Source organism: Neoarius graeffei, chromosome 13, assembly GCF_027579695.1.
Source record: "Neoarius graeffei isolate fNeoGra1 chromosome 13, fNeoGra1.pri, whole genome shotgun sequence".
NCBI lineage: Eukaryota > Metazoa > Chordata > Actinopteri > Siluriformes > Ariidae > Neoarius > Neoarius graeffei.
The window spans coordinates 72,990,235-73,007,514 of NC_083581.1; the positions used below are offsets into that span (position 1 = coordinate 72,990,235).

Sequence of the window (17,280 nt, forward strand, 5' to 3'; positions counted from 1 at the left end):
CGATCATGGAATTTATAGAGAAAGAACAGACCGCATAACAGTATCTTTTAACTTTTAATAATATGGGCTTGCGCTGAGCTCAGCGAAGATGCGTTCCGCCATATTGATCTACTGCGTGACGTCATGCGGCCCACCACTGAAAAGAACTCTTCAGTGCTTCATGGTAATAAGGTAAAAAACCAGTACAATCGCTTCTTCAAAGTTTCACCAAATGGTTTTATTTATGCAACTTAAAGCTCATAATACTGTAGAACTTTGGTTGAGTAAAAACACGGAGCAAAAACATGGCTGAATCCTGAATGACTCCTATTTGGATTTGTCCTACCAAGCCTACTGCGCATGCGTGAAGCGGCTCGGCTCGGTTTTCCCTTTCGGGCGCTCTCGTTTTCTGTTAGAGTTTGGTAAAGAAAAAAATAAATATATTATTTACCAGCTTACCGGGTCCATGAACATATATCTGACCGCTGACAAGGTCGGGATATAAACGAATCGAATACAAGCCACCCGCCGGGACTCTTTACTGTCATCACAGTGATCTGTCTGTAAACACTGTTTTCATGGGCCCAGTGACGTCACAGATCAGAGGGAGGCGCATTAACGAAAGATTCTGATTGGTTTATAGTTGCCCACAATCTCAAAATGGCTGCCTCCTCCAACTTCGGCTCCTCTGTGTCAATTCATGATTTCAAAGTTAAAAATATTTTTTCATGTTCGATATATAATGGAAATAATTAACGGAATTGATTACGTACATGTTTTTCTCCTATTACACACACTGTACAAAAGTTGCCTTATCCTTTAAACAAACACACTGCACACATTTGTGAAGCTGTTCGTCAGCATTTTAAGGACCAAGACACTTTTTTTTTTTTTTTTTAAATATATAAACTACTTTTAACCTGCTAATGTTTCAGTACACCATATGATGAAGGGATAATTGATTGAGCATGAGTTTGTGTGTTTCAGTTGGTCAGTAGGGGTTGATCCTTTTAATGGTCAGGAAACAGTTTCCTAAAAAAAGATTTGTTTAGCTGGCCAGAGAGAAATTCATAAGCACAGCTCATCAGATATCGATGGTGCTATTATTGCATTTTCTGTAGCATTTTATCAAGTGTGCTGTTTTATGAACGGATCTCCGATTGCGTGTTGCAGGTTGCTCGGTCCCAGTGCAGCAGCAGACATCCTGCAGCTGTCAAGCTCTTTGCCCCTGCAGTCCCGCGGACGTGCCCGCCTGCTGGTCGGCAATGAGGATGTGCATATCATCGCCCGATCTGACGACGAGCTACTGGATGATTTCTTCCATGAGCAGAGTAGTGCCGGTGGTCAGGCTGGTGAGTCGGAGCAGGAGTGTGTGTGTGTGTGTGTAACCAGGATTAAAAACATGCTGAACCAGTCCTGCAGTCTCCCTCCAGAATGCATTACTTTGTTTTTCCTCCTCCTTTAGGCACCCTTTCAAGTATTCCTACAGCCTTAACTAGATGGACAGATGAATGTAAAGTGCTGGATGCGGAAAGCATGCACGATTGCGTTGCAGGTAAGAGAACTCAACAGGCTGTTGGTGTATGCAGTGTAAACGGGTTCAAAACATTTTCATTTCTAGCCATATCGGTGCATTTTTAAAAACATCTGTCATGTCTGCAGTTGAAATAACGTTTGTGCATGTCAATAATTAAGCACTCTGGTGCTTTGGATAGCAACACACACACACACACACACACACACACACACACACACACACACACACACACACACAATTAGAATAAAAAGGCATAGCACATGGAGAAAATTACTAGTATTCGAGTTGGTTTTTCTCAGTTTGCATGATTTCATTAAAGGAGATGCACAGAGCCTTTATTTTTAAATAAATTTGAGTGGATAGTATCTCCATCCTTGACTCTTGTATACTGCATAAATGGGAAGAAAACAAAATATATTTGAGAGTTAAAATTGACCGCAAAGTTGGCATTGGAGCTGCTCCACTGAGCCAGCCAGCCCTGAGTGCGTGACGTCACAGCAGGAACCGGTTTTAAGGCCGAGGCCTTTGACAGCTATAGACCAAAGTCATATAAATAAATAATTTCTGGTGAAAGTAAGAAATACCGTTACCGACTCGCTCAACTAAGACTGATTTGACTTCATTGATTGTGTGTTGACTCTCATTAAAACAGGATAGGTGTTATAACTAATGCAACATGCATGCATTTTCACTGATAAAACGTAAAAGGCTCATTAAATAATCAGATGAACTGAGACAATCACATTCTGAAGCAAATTAAATAATCTTATACCGGGAATTTAAATATACAATACAAGTCACGTGTTGATCTAAATGCAGGTAAACGAGGGTTATTTATTTATTATTATATAAATCCAAATGAGAGTCGGAGCTTCCCCGTCTGTGTTCTCGCTTCTTGAAGGCCGACCTTGTGGCAGATTTGTTTTTGAAACAATCTGACTTTCAGTTGTTCGTTCAGTTCTCCGTTCATTCACTTCTTCCATGTAAGGGCGAAATGGCAGCAATATCCTGTTTAGAAATCAGAAGGCTGCTCCACTCATTCATTTCTTTTCATGCTGTGTATTCCGCCATTACTGCTCGGCTCAGGAAATTACTAAAACCCGGGACGGAACAGGATGTCACCGGTTTTAGCAACAACCGCGGGGAGGTCACTGCCTGAGCGATATGTCCCGTTCCATCCCGGGTTTTAGCAACAACCCTCGGCTCACTCCTGGAGAACTGGTGCAACAGAACTCCCTTTCCTGAAATATAAATAAATAAATACTTGTAGTTTTCTTTAACTGTTGGTACTGCACCCTCTTTCAATACGGCCTTATAGTCAACGCTCCTCAACAGATCAGAGGTTTTGTACGAGTCTTCGGTAAAATGTGCAGAGGAGAGACCACTTCATAGCCGCCCAACGTGCCCGTGAACTTCTCCCAAAACGCGTACAAATCTTTGCAGTTTGAACATTCTTGGGCCATGGATGCAGCATAAATCCAGCTTCTGTCATGTTGCTGCACTGGCTAGCAACACATCTACGCGGCATGGCGATAAATTAGCTCAAAATGGAGGATCAGAGTTGCACTCAGCTCTGTTTTTTAGTATAGCGGAAGTGGCGATGAGACCGATAAACTTCCTGCTGTGACGTTACGGACATCAAGGTCATTCGCTCGACCGCTACCTACAACCCCGATTGGGACACTGTGTAAAACACAAATAAAAACAGAATGCAAAGATTTGCAAATCATGGAAGCCCTATATTTAATTGAAAATAGTACAAAGACAACATATCAAATGTTGAAACTAAGAAATTAGTTTTTTTAAGAATATATGCTCATTTTGAATTTGATGTCAGCAACACGTTTCAGAAATGTTGGGACACAGGCAACAAAAGATTGAAAAAGTTGTGTAATGCTTAAAAAAAATTAATTTGGTTAATTGGCAACAGGTCATTAACATGAATGGATATAAAAAAAAAAGGATCCCAGAGAGGCGGAGTCTCTCAGAAGTAAAGATGGGGAGGGGTTCAACGCTTTATGAAAGACTGCGAGAGCAAACAGTGCAACAATTTAAGAATAACGTTCCTCAATGTAAAATTGCAAAGAATTTGGGGATCACATCATTGATGGTCCATAATATCATTAAAAGATTCAGAGAATCTGGAGAAATCTCTGCATGCAAGAGACAAGGCTGAAAACTGACATTGGATGCCTGTGATCTTCAGGCCCTCAGGAGACACTGCATTAAAAGCAGACATGTGTCTGTAGTGGAAATCACTGTATGGGCTCAGGAACACTTCAGAAAACTATCGTCTGTGAAAACACTTCATTACTGCATCCACAAATGCAAGTTAAAACCAGATATAAACAATATCCAGAAACACCGCCACCTTCTCTGGGCCCGAGCTCTTTTACGATGGACTGAGGCGAAGTGGAAAACTGTCCCGAGGTCTGATTAATCAAAAGTAGAAATTCTTTTTAGAAATCAGGGACACCACGTCCTCCAGGCTAAAGAGGAGAGGGACCATCCGGCTTGTCATCAGTGCACAGTTCAAAAGCAGCATCTGTGATGGTATGAGGGGGCATTAGTGCACATGACCTGGGTAGCTTGTACATCTGGGAAGGCATCATGAATGCTAAATGATATAAACATATTCCAGAGCAATATGCTGCCATCCAGACAAAATCTTTTTCAGGGAAGGCCTTCCTTCTTTCAGCAAGACAATGCCAAACCGCTTTCTGCACATATTAAAACTGCGTGGCTCCGTAGTACAAGAGTCCAGGTGCTAAACTGGCCTGCCTGCAGTCCAGACTTGTCTCCCATTTAAAATATTTGGTGCATTATGAAGTGGAAAATATGACAAAGGAGACCCCGAACGACTGAGCAACTGAAATTTTATATTGGGCAAGAATGGGACAACATTTCTCTTTCAGAACTACAGCAGTAGGTCTCCTCAGTTCCCAAACATTTACAGTGTTGATAAAAGTAGAGATGATGCAATACAGTGGTAAACATGCCCCTGTCCCAACATTTTTGAAACGTGTTGCTGATATCAAATTCAGAATGAGTATACATTCTTCAAAGAGCAATAACGTGTCTCAGTTTGAACGTTTGATATGTTGTCTTTGTACTATTTTCAATGAAATATAGGGTTTCCATGATTTTGCAAGTCTTCACGTTCAGTTTTTATTCATGTTTTACTCAGTGCCCCAACTTTTTTTGGAATTGGGGTTGTATATAAATCACTTTAATCGTAAAAATTACTATATTAGATTTATTGTTAACGCTTAACTATTCCTGTGCCATTCTTGAGGTCTCAAGGCATTTATAAACGAAAGTGAGGCCATGGTTCTGCTTATCTCCTTTAAGCATATTAAGCTAATCCCAAACACTAGTCCCTTAAGTCCTGTTGTTTTGAAAACGGACGTCTTTTGCTATGTGATAAGTGACCAGTTGGGGAGAAGAAAAATTGATGCTCCTAGTATTCTTGTGGCAAATGTTTTTCAATTCAGAGCAACAGATTTCTCGTGTATGCGCTCTAACTGAACGTTATTCATTCTTTCTGCATCAGTGGTGAAGGTGCCCATCTTGCAACACCTAGAGAGCCTGCGTGATGAAGAGCTTGAGGAGCGCAGGGAGAAAAGGCGGCGACAGCTGGCCGAGGAGGAAGAGGCCAAGCAAAATGAGAGGAGCACCTCCGCAGGAGAAGAGAGCAGGGAGCAGTCACTGCAGGTTTGGAGATGGGAAAGAAGGCGTTAGGGTTGTAACGATCCATCAGTCTGGATCAATTAACCAAATGATCTGGTGTTTATTGCAGTCTTAATTTGGTGGCCTACAACATGTTTAAGGCCCCGTCCACACGGCAACGGATTCAGGTGAATCTGATAAAATTGTTTATCGTTTCGGCCTGGCGTCCACACGGCACCGGCGTTTTGGGTGCCCCAAAACGAAATCTTTTGAGAACGGGTCCCAGAGTGGAAAAATCTGGCAACGGCACCGTTGCGAAGTCGTCTGGATGAGTAGAACGGATTTGTTTACGATGACATCACAACCACATGACTGTCAGTGCTTCATGCCGGGTAGAAGTGTAACGAACTCGATACGAGTTGTCAACAAATCCTATAACTTGGTTCATGAAACGCCCTTACAAAATATTTTCACTGTGAATATATATTGTGTAATGGTGAAAAGTGAGAGGGCAGAGTCTTTAGTCCGCAGTAACCAAATTAACCCGTGCGCTTTCCAAAAACAAAAACAATCCCGTCCGCAAAAATAGGGGGGAAAAATAAGGAGCGATCTCACCTCTTCAGATGTTGGTTTAAGTCCGACAATACATTCCTCAAAAAGGGTGTAGAAGAGCAGAGTAATCCATCAACGTGTAGCATTCAATTTATTCCAGACCATTAAAGAATTCTGTAGGATATCAGAATGTTGGCGTACCGGCTTCCATCTACCCCCATTCATTCCTCTTTCCGCGTCTTTCGTTTTACGCTACTGATTAATAATCAAAACTTTATGTGGCTGATGCTACAGAAGAAGGGGTTTATGCGCATGCGTCTACTTCTTCTATTGTTCTGGTGTCTCCGATGGGACCGTCTTACAGCGCACCTAGAGGTGTGGCATGTGTATTGCATCGTTTTCAGCAAGCGTTCCGTTCCCATATGGACCTTATATTTTTCTGATCCGTTGCCCATGTGGATGCGATATTTATAAAAAAAAAAAAATCTCATTGCCGTTGTCATGTGGATGTAGCCTAAAGCTTTGTGTGTTAATATTAAAGGAACAGTCCACCGTACTTCCATAATGAAATATGCTCTTATCTGAATTGAGACGAGCTGCTCCGTACCTCTCCGAGCTTTGCGCGACCTCCCAGTCAGTCAGACGCAGTCAGACACGCTGTTACTCCTGTTAGCAATGTAGCTAGGCTCAGTATGGCCAATGGTATTTTTGGGGCTGTAGTTAGATGCGACCAAACTCTTGCGCGTTTTTCCTGTTTACATAGGTTTATATGACCAGTGACATGAAACAAAGTTCAGTTACACAAATTGAAACGTAGCGATTTTCTATGCTATGGAAAGTCCGCACTATAATGACAGGCGTACTAACACCTTCTGCGCACTTCGGCAGCGCATTGATATCTGAGCTCCATATCAATGCGCTGCCGAAGCGCGCAGAAGGTGTTAGTAAACAGTCCCAAATAAACTACAAGCTTCCGTTTGTCGAGTAGTACGCGTCACCGTCTTTCCACCCCTCCCCACTCTCTGATTGGCTCCCTAACTCAGGCGAGCCTTTCAACCATAGTTTCCATGCTGTCTTTTCAGATCGGAACGATTGTGCAAAGCAGCATGGGATTTCCCAGGCTATGTAAACGCACTGACTGCGGGCCAGAGTTTGACACCCATGGATTAAATCATGGGTCTGGGTTTAGAAAAAATAAGACGAGACCTTTGCTGTTTGCAAATAATGCAAGTGTGAATTAAGGTACTCTGATAATTCCACAAGCATTTCAGATCTGAAAAAGTGACACGGTGTTGAAGCTGGTGGCTCGAACACGAGAAAGTATTTGATATGTTTACTAAACTAATAAAATATTCAACTTGTATTATGCTTGCATTTGAATTCATAGAAATGTGACCTTGTGTGAGATTTTATCATATTTCATATATGCTGCAGATTCCAGTATCGAACTGAATTGCATTGCGGGAATTTTTTTTTTTTTTTTTCTGAGGTTTTGAAAGTCATCAGAACGTTTGCGAAAAGAATCGATGTTAGGATCGCATCATGATGAAACTTGTGATTTACACCTCTACTGGGCATGTGCACCAGACAGGATGTAGCTCAAGCTGATAAATGGATCAGTGTTTAATCAGAGTGAGACCGTGGCTTTCAGCCAGACCTAGAAACCCTTCGTCATGTATTACATTAGATGTCTGAATTTCATCTCCCCGTGTCTCTTCCAGGGTACGACGATCGGAACTGTGAACGGAGCAGGAGAAAACTCAGCAGGTACTCTTAATTACTTTTGCATGCTTGTCAGAAAGTCAGGTTTCCCCTGTTTGTGTTCTGTCGAATAAGTCTTTCTCCCCTCCACGCTGTTTTATAGTTATTTAGAAACCTAAAGCCTAGATTTAAAGTCACCTGACTGCTGCATCCAGGCGAAATCGTCAGTGCGTTGGACCTGCTTGCTGCACGAGTTCTTCTGCGGGCTGTGGGATGAGGTAGTAGTTTGTATAGTTTTAGGATCACACCAGATCTGGGAGATAACTATACAGCCTACTGTCTTTCCCAAAGCAGTCGCTTGTCAACAACATGAACGTCGCCGGTCTCTGCTCAAAGGCTTTAAAGTCATGTTTGGTAACGGTTTTGACTCCCTTATTTTTCATATTTTTAATAATTTTATGTATGATTTTTGTTTTGTCCGAGTTGTTGTTATAGCACGTCTTTCTGGCTGTGCTGTGGTGAGGTAGTAAGTTGTGTTGTTGGGGATCAGGATAGCGCAGCCCTTGAAGGAGATAACTATACAACTTACTGCCTTCCTCATTGCAGCCCTGAAACCGCATTTAACAACGCGTGATGCACCCGACGCCATTAAAACCTGGCAAACGGAAAGCCGTCTCTGAACGTTCCACTTGGTTGTTTCCTTTGTCTTGAATAGCAGAGGGAGAGCGAGCCCAGGGTGGGGTGTCCTCGTGTCTGGATCCGCCCCGCTCCTCTGAGGGCTTCCTCACAGCGCCCCCTTCAGGAGACGTCACCCCCACTGCCCCGCACGAACAGGCTTTGGTTTCTTTAGAGACGGCCATAAGTCAGCAAGTCCATCAGCCAATCGCAGAGCTCCTGCTGGCTGACTCGCACGCTGATTCTCTCGGGGCGCTGGCAGGGGCTGTGCCTCAGCTCTCAGCTTCTGATAGACCAAACTGTGAAGCAGAAGCCTCTCAAATGGAAATGTCACCTGCCTCCACTGGAGGTGAGAGGGGAGGAGGAGCAGCCTTGGACACGGTTCGAGAAGGTAGATCTGACTGACTGATTTGATTAAAGTTTTGTATATTCTTATTTTGTTGTTAAACAGATCATCATTCACCCTCACGAGTGCTTTTTCTTTTTTTTCTTGTATTTTGAAAGGGATTTGACCTTTTTAGGGCGTTTAGGACCGTTTGTCAAACCAATTTCATGTAAGTTCAGGCTGTCAATCGATTTAAAAACCGAGGTGGACAAAGAACCCAACTTGATTACTGAAGTCAAAGTACAGATCGCACTGGTCAAATGTTATTCCGATACAAGTGAAAACTTGTACAGTCAAAATTTTACTCAAGTTAAAGTACTGACGTACTTGCTTTTAAAAATACTCGAGTATTAAAAGTGCGTTTTCTGTCAACGCATTGTTGTATTATTGCCACAACGTTTACAAAACCTAATGCCTCTGAAGCAACCAACCGGATTTACAAACTGAACGCATCCTGTGCCATCATGGTGGTTTAACGTTAAGCTAGCTAGCCAGTGATGCTCCACCTGACATGCTAGCAAACGCTTTTCAAACTCAAAATCATATTGAGTAGCTAACGATACTAGAAAATAAAGATTTCTACATTGTTTATTTGGCAAGATTATGCTAAAACATTTCCGAAAGCACTTCAGATAAGTTAACATTATTCATGTTAGCATAACTCCATTTTTACATGCTGTTAGGTCTTGCCCCCAACCGGAGCGATCACACTCTCGCAGATAGGTCCCTCCGTGTCACCCAGAATATCCTAAATTATCTACATCAATAATAAGCAGAATGTTCTGATGTACAGCGTATTCTTATGATATGATGGCACAGGGCAATATGTTCCACATAAGATTAAACACAAAATATTTGCACACGTCAGTCTTGGTTAAACTGAGATCAAGAATAAATCCTTACAATTATTAAGAATAAATCCTTACAAATATAGACTGGCGAGAACAGTACAGATGGTTTCCGCAGGGTGTTTTGCGTCAAGGTGACATTTTAAAGACGAGGTGCTTGTATCATAATTGAATTCAGTTGTGCAAATTACTTTTTTCTCAATGGTTCCATCGGGCAATTTTTTTTTTCGCGGTGCGGTTTTCATCAAATCCTGCACTCTGATTGGCTGGCGAGCGAGTCCGTATCCTTCGGTACGGACCTCTGGTGACTCGCTCGTTCACAAAAAAAAAACCATGGTAGCAATTTTTGTCAACATGTGTATATTTTTTTTAATAAGATTTTTATCAAAAATCTTATAAATTTTTGCCAGCATTTCTCAGGAGAATAGCATTAATTTTACAGCATGGATAGTGATAACGGCAGTCTTGACAGTGAAAGCGAGTTTTACTACCCTGAGGAAGAAAAAATAAAAGAAAACATTTCAGGAGAAAGATAAAAACCTGTAACTTGCTAACGCCGAGCAAAAACATGGCTGAATCCTGAATGACTCAATTTTGTATAAATAAGGGACGACATAGGCGCCAAAATGTAGTTTTTTTCCTGCCATGGAAGTGCACTTGTATACCGAGGAGGAAGCCATTTGCATTACAGCTGTGAATGAGGATTCAAAATGGCGTCTCGGCTCGGTTTTCCCTTTCGGGCGCTCTCGTTTTCTGTTAGAATTTGGTAAAGAAAAAATAAATATATTATTTACCAGCTTAAGGTCGGTCCGTATGGTGAAATACCGTGACCTCGGCCTTGAATACTGACCTCGACCCAGAGGGCCTCGCTCAGTACTTTCAAGACCTCGGTCACGGTATTTCACCATACGGACCTCCCAGCTGGTAAATTATATATAATATTTTGAAACATTCTGCCCCAAACTCCTCCATCTTTTAGCTCGGGATTATCTCCTGGCTCGGGTGAGGTTTCGCAGCATCCGTGTCATATGCTGGCCCTCCACACAGACCGCAGCTGCATTACTTGCGTTTATTTATTTTAACACGTTAAATATTTTAAAGTATTGGTGAAATTAAAATCACTAATACTGCTGCTCAGAACTGTGTACTCATTTTCTGTGCACTGGGTTTGTTGTGTGGCATTTGTTATAAATTTTATGACTCGTTCTGTTATTTCTGTCACTGTTTCATGTCAAGTGTAAAATTTTGATTCCTGGAAAACTGTCATCACATCTGTTTGTGATTGAAAGGAATAACAGTGATGCTGTCATTTAACAGGCTTTTCTTATTCCTCAGCCTCTTTGAGCCCAGATATAGCAGAGACTTCTGAACCTGTGCCAGTGGTATCGCAGCTAGAGGGATCGCCTATGGATACGAGCAGCCCTGCCTCTGCAACACAGGAGGAACCTGCGCCCAGTTCAGGACAGCCCAATCACATGTCTCAAGAACTGTCAGGAAGTGGTGAAAGTGGGCTCACTGACAGGCAGACAGATGCAGATACGGGGTGAGCAGTCTATATGTATAAAGCGTTCTGACAAAAATACATTTGAATACTTGATCAAAGGTGAGTCGGATGTTTTTGTCTGGCTGTAATGAATCTGAAACGTTCTCAATCCTCCTAGATCAACTTCCGTGTCATCTCCTGGTGAGACCATGCCTCGGAGTGACAGTGCTGATAGCCAGTCCCAGGCCATCCAAGAGGAGCCCCTTCCATCCACCAGCAATGTGGAGGATGATCCACTTGCAGGTTGGTGAACTTGTGCAATTTCCAGAAAACGTTTTGGAGAAAGCACAGATTTCATCTTTTTGCTTCGGTGTTCATAGGAATCAGTCTGCCAGAAGGTGTGGATCCCTCTTTCTTGGCTGCTTTGCCCGAGGATATCCGTCGAGAGGTGCTGCAGAACCAACTGGGTATTAGACCCCCCTCTCGCCCTTCTGTATCCTCTTCCATGTCCTCCTCAGCAGCAGCTGTAGCGGGAGGAGGCCCTGGGGTGACCGAGGTCAGCCGTGAATTTTTGGCTGCGCTGCCACTTGCCATTCAGGAGGAGGTGAGATACACTGAGCAAATTGGGCTGAAAAAGCCTTTAAATCCGAATTTACAAATACCTTTGACCGGACTATTTTAGGCAATCCTTAAAAAAAAAATCCGTTTCCTGTCCACCGGGTGAGCAAAAAAATTTTCAGTCGGGAGGGAGGGATTTTTTTTTTTTTTTAAAATATGGATGGATAAGAAATCGCAATGCTGTGTTTGCTTTTTCTTTCAGTGCCTTTTTTTATTACAAAAGCAGACACATTTAATAAAATATGACAGTTTAATCAACTGAAACTTGTACAAAAACTTTAAGTTAGCATTTTAAATGCTGACTGCAACATTTGCAAAACTTTTACAAAGGTACTTAAAATGTCCGACACACGGACTTTTTGTAGTTCTAAATCGAGCGTTAGGCTGAGTTCGGATGAAATTACACTATTAAAATGATCACTGAATGATTTTTTCTGAATCTTTACTACCGTATTTTTCGGAATATAAGTCGCACTTTTTTTCATGGTTCGGCTGGCCATGCGACTTATACTCCGGTGCGACGTATATATGTGTTTTTTTTTTTTTGTTTGTTTGTTTGTTTTTTCACCGCGAGAGGGCGATGTAGCTTTCTGCCTGTTTTTTTTTTCTCTGAGCGGTGGTTGTTGTTTTTTTTTTTTCACTAGACGGTTGTTTTTACTACCGTACCTGTCTTTGGAGATGATATACCTATAACCTACTTGGCCTCTGATTTGATGAAATAAAATTTGACAAAAATGAAGAATGACACTCCTCGATGATGACTACAGCTTTAATAACAAAGATGAAAGAGCCATGGGGCGATAATAAGCCCTACCGGTAAAAATATTCTAAAAGCAAACTGATTAATGCATCAGTAATAGGCTACTAATATTAGTTATAATAATATAGACTATTAGTAATAACGATAGTGATAGTATTAAAGATAGTAGTAGATATTTAAAATAATCAGACTAGGCTACTTACAGGGCAAAGGGCGCGTTATCACTGCTCAGCTGTTCGTTTATTAAATAAACAATGCAGTCGCGCAGTAACCACGCGCCGCTTATCAGATACAATCACAGATTCTATGGATAGAATAACCCTTCAAAAAAGTGCGACTTATAGTCCGGTGCGACGTATATATGTTTTTTTCGTCTTCATAATGCATTTTTTGGCTGATGCGACTTAAACTCCGGAGCGACGTATAGTCCGGAAAATACGGTATTTTGTTGTTCGCTAGAATACCATTTTGCGATTTCACACTTAAGCAAATGTTTGAAAACTCCAGATCTCCTTCCTTCATGGTGGCTGCCATTTTTTTTTTTTTGTGCCGCACGGCGCATGCGCAGAGCTGATTCAGTTCAGAGTGCGCGTGCGCTCGGCGGAGGCAGTAGTGTGTCGGAGGGAACAGAAGCAGAGATGACGCTTATTTTGTCTCCGGTAAACCAGTCTTCTCTCGTTCAATTACGTGCTGGCATCAAAAGACACCGCTGGTTGTAAATGAAACCAAACTGAGTGGTTGGAGTGTATTTTCATACACTGTGTAATTGTGTAGCCCCACTGTAGACCGTTGTCGTTGTTAATTCATAGCATGCTCAGCTGCGTGAATGTGTCATGCACTGAAAATAAGAGATTTACAAGCCAGGAACGCCTCATGATGCAATACGCAAGAAAAGAAAGAAGATTTACTGCCATTTTACTTTGTATTTGAGTAAAGTGAATAAATAAATGATCTGTGGAAAATACATTTAATCCTGGGAACTGCGTGCACAGGAGTTTATTTTGTGTTTACTCCCCCCCGGCTACTTATTTGTCATGGCTGGCTAGTATGAGCCTTAGTGGAAAGCCCTGGGAATGCGGAAATGTCAAGTTCGATTTTAGATTTACGAACCCGAAAAAAATGTCGAAAAAACGGCGTTAAAAAAAAAAATTTCAACCGCACAAACAGGACTCACCCGGCCGGTGGACCGGAAACAGAACATTTTTTAATAATGGCCTTATGAAAGTATCTTATTTTGCCTAAATGGTTACGTTTACCCCCTCAAAACCAGACGATTCTCGTTTTATCTAAACCTGTGGTCCGTCCAGATTAATTTGAAAAAGCTGCATTGTTGTTGTTTTAAGAAGCCGAGTGATTTTCCGTGTGTGTGTGTGGTTTAGGTTTTGGCTCAGCAGAGGGCAGAGCAGCAACGGCGTGATCAATCTCAGCAGCCCCCTCAGGGAGACCAGCCCCTGGACCCGGTCACGTTCATCCAGACGCTGCCATCCGAGCTTCGCCGCTCTGTTCTGGAGGACATGGAGGACAGCGTGCTGGCAGTCATGCCCCCGGACATCGCGGCCGAGGCTGCAGCCCTGCGCCGGGAGCAGGAAGCGCGTCAGAGGCAGCTGATGCACGAACGCTTGTTCGGCCACAGTTCCTCCTCTGCTCTCTCAGCCATCCTGCGCTCACCTGCCTTCACTAGTCGTCTTGGTGGGAACCGTGGTGTGCAGTACACTCGCCTGGCTGTGCAGAGAGGCGGAACCTTCCAGATGGGCGGCAGCTCCAACCACAGTCGGTCAGTGTTTAGGGGGTAGCGGTTGAGAGCAGATGACAAAATTTGTGATTTCATTGCGAGTCTCAGCGGTTTACTAACCAATGATCTATCAACTTTGTTTGCAGTCCATCAAGCTCCAATGTGGATTCCCTCTTGCGCCTCAGAGGGCGTCTGCTCTTGGACCACGAGGCTCTGTCATGCCTCCTGGTACTTTTGTTTGTGGATGAACCCAAGCTGAACACGAGCAGACTGCACCGCGTGCTCAGGAACCTGTGCTACCATTCGCAGACGCGTGGCTGGGTGATCCGCAGCCTGCTGTCTATCCTTCAGCGCAGCAGCGAGAGCGAGCTCTGTCTGGAGACAGCCCGGCTTGACGAGGCTCGAGGCAAGCGCACGCAAGGTCAGGGGTCATCTGGTGCCAGCAAGGGCTCTTCCTCAGCCTCCGTGTCCTCTTCGTCATCCTCCTCTTCCTCTCTGGAGCTGCTGAATCGAGTGGAGTCACGTAGCTCAAGCCAACTCTCATGGCTCTCCGTGTCCATGGACGCGGCGCTGGGCTGCAGGACCAACATCTTCCAGATCCAGCGGGCCTCAGGCCGGAAGCATGCGGACAGGCATTCAGCAGGAGGAGCTGTGGGCTCAGCGGGCCTGGGCGGAGGAGTTTCAGGAACTGGAGCAGGAGTCGGCTGCTCAGGAGGAGGAGGAGGTTCTACGGTGCACATTCACCCACAAGCTGCCCCTGTTGTCTGTCGACATGTACTGGATACCCTTATTCAGCTGGCCAAGGTAAATGAGATGTTTTTTTTTTTGCTTTACGTCTTAGTTTAGCTTTCTCAGGCCAAGTTTACATTAGACCGTATCTGTCTCGTTTTCTTCGCGGATGCACTGTCCGTTTACATTAAACCGCCTGGAAACGCCGGGAAACGGGAATCCGCCAGGGTCCACGTATTCAATCCAGATCGTGTCTGGTCCGGTGCTGTGTAAACATTGAGAATACGCGGATACGCTGTGCTGAGCTCTAGCTGGTGTCGTCATTGGACAACGTCACTGTGACATCCACCTTCCTGATTCGCTGGCGTTGGTCATGTGACGCGACTGCTGAAAAACGGCGCGGACTTCCGCCTTGTATCACCTTTCATTAAAGAGTATAAAAGTATGAAAATACTGCAGATACTGATGCAAATACTGCCCATTGTGTAGTTATGATGGTCTTTAGGCTTGCCATCCTTCCACTTGCAAGTGGTAAGTGACTTGCGCACAGCGGCTCAGTCCCGAATCACTGCTCGTGCACTACACTCGCGCGCTCTGTGAGCTGTGCAGGGCCGGAGTGCGCACCCTCCAGAGGGCACTCGCTGTTCAGGGCGGAGTGATTTGGAGCGCAGCCACTGAGGAGGAAGCGATGAGCCGCACTGACACATTTCAACTTGCGTGCCGAATTAGTCATGTGATTAGCGTATCCGTGTATTGGCGTTGCTGTGTGCACGCTAATCGTTTTTAAAAACGTTAATCTGATGATCCGCTGATACGGTCTAATGTAAACACCACCTTAATTTAGTTTGTATAATTTTAGAGAGATTTGTATTGCTTGTGTATACTTTAGTTTCTGTTTTGAGGATGGATTGAAAGTTATTTTGTGCCTGAAAATGAAGACAGGATGAAGTCAGCTGAAAATGTTTATTGGAAAACAAGCAAGTTTGTGCAAATCATTAAATTCAAAATCATCTCTCACCGTACTGTATGCTCTTCCGGTCGACCGCCATTTTTCCTATTGAGCGTCAGTGTTGCACAGGAGGGGGAGAAAAATGCTACAGAAAAATGCTCATGTCCCTGTTTTTATGAATGTATTCATTTCAAAAGAAACTGTTCTGGTTTCCAGTTGTAACTTATACTCTCTTCTCCTCCCCCCAGTGTGGACATTTTATTGAGTATATTGTTGGTGTGAGGTTTCTTAAAATAATTTTTAGCTCGTCTGGCCGTAAGGCTGGTGAGTTTTTGGCGTGGCGTCCGTCCATCCATCCGTCGTCCGCAATTCTGTCAGGTGGTGTTTACATTAAACCGTATCAGCGGATCATCAGATTAACGTTTTTAAAACGATTCGCGTGCACACAGCAACGCCAATACACAGATGCGCTCAGCTCCGCAGGCATCCTGCGCTCCAAATCACTCCGCCCTGAACAGCGAGTGCCCTCTGCAGGGTGCGCACTCCGGCCCTGCGCAGCTCACACAGCGTGCAAGTGACGCGCACGAGCAGTGATTCGGGACAAATAGCAGGAAGTGAAAGTCCGCGCCGTTTTTCAGCAGTCGCGTCACATGACCAACGTGGCATGACCAACGCCAGCGAATCAGGAAGGTGGATGTCACAGTGACGTTGTCCAATGACGACATCAGCTAGAGCTCAGCACAGCGTATCCTCGTTCCTCAATGTTTACACAGCACCGGATCAGATACGAACTGGGTTGAATACGTGGGCCCTGACGGATTCAAACTGTTCCGCCTGTGGAGTCATTTCCCGGCGTTTTAATGTGCACGGACAGTGCATCCGCGACGAAAACGAGACGGATACGGTCTAATGTAAACACCACCTTAGATCGTCTCTCTTTCAATTGTGCACGGATTTCCGTTCTGATTGTTGTGTTTGAAAGAACGCGTTACTCCGCACAAAACTTGGTGGTTTTGTCAAATTTTTGCTAACAAACTGTTAATTAGGTCAGCTTAAGTTTTCAGACTTTTCACTATTTTATCTCCCGTCTCTCTCATTTCTCATGTATTTCCACTTCTGATCAGTGTGTTGGGTAGATTTTTCTTTCGTGGAGGAGAACTTGGTCATTTATTTGTTTGATTTTCCTGTTGTAAACAATTTATTTTCAGTTAAATCCTATCTCCTCCCTCAGTTCTCAGTGGATTTCAATTCTGATTGTTTGAAAGAACTAGTCATTCTGTACAACCAGGGATGAAAGTCTTCCGGATTTGCCTGGAAATCCGGATATTGGACAAAACTCTTGAAAATCTCCAGTTTTCCGAATGGAGAAATTTATTTTTCGGATTTTTCGAGTTCCTGGATGCAGCGTAATACTTCGCATCGTCCTTGCATGGGCACGGTCCTTAACCAGCCCAAACATAGTTCATTGATTAAAGACGGGTGTTCTTTGTTAACGGCGCGCGTGTCGGAGCTCGTTAGGCGCGCCTTCAGGTGCACGAGCTAAGGCACGCAGGACTGACACCGTTCTGCGCAAGCGCAACACGATCGCACTAGAAAGCATGTTCAAGCTGCCAGTGTAGCTGCAGTCTTTTTAGTTGCAAATTAGAAGTATTTTCTTGTGTTA

At 43.8% G+C, this 17,280-nt stretch overlaps 1 protein-coding gene across 8 annotated transcripts in view; it reads left to right on the forward strand.

The window, feature by feature from the left end:
• huwe1 (HECT, UBA and WWE domain containing E3 ubiquitin protein ligase 1) overlaps positions 1–17,280 on the forward strand; it is a 144,938-nt gene that overhangs the window by 83,144 nt on the left and 44,514 nt on the right. For all 8 annotated transcript variants that reach the window (XM_060938489.1, XM_060938492.1, XM_060938495.1 and 5 more), the window contains 10 exons: positions 1,153–1,331; positions 1,445–1,534; positions 5,070–5,230; positions 7,459–7,504; positions 8,154–8,504; positions 10,682–10,889; positions 11,008–11,132; positions 11,210–11,433; positions 13,587–13,981; positions 14,086–14,743. In XM_060938489.1, the coding sequence (XP_060794472.1) occupies positions 1,153–1,331; positions 1,445–1,534; positions 5,070–5,230; positions 7,459–7,504; positions 8,154–8,504; positions 10,682–10,889; positions 11,008–11,132; positions 11,210–11,433; positions 13,587–13,981; positions 14,086–14,743 (2,437 nt within the window). The remainder of the gene's footprint in view (positions 1–1,152; positions 1,332–1,444; positions 1,535–5,069; positions 5,231–7,458; positions 7,505–8,153; positions 8,505–10,681; positions 10,890–11,007; positions 11,133–11,209; positions 11,434–13,586; positions 13,982–14,085; positions 14,744–17,280) is intronic.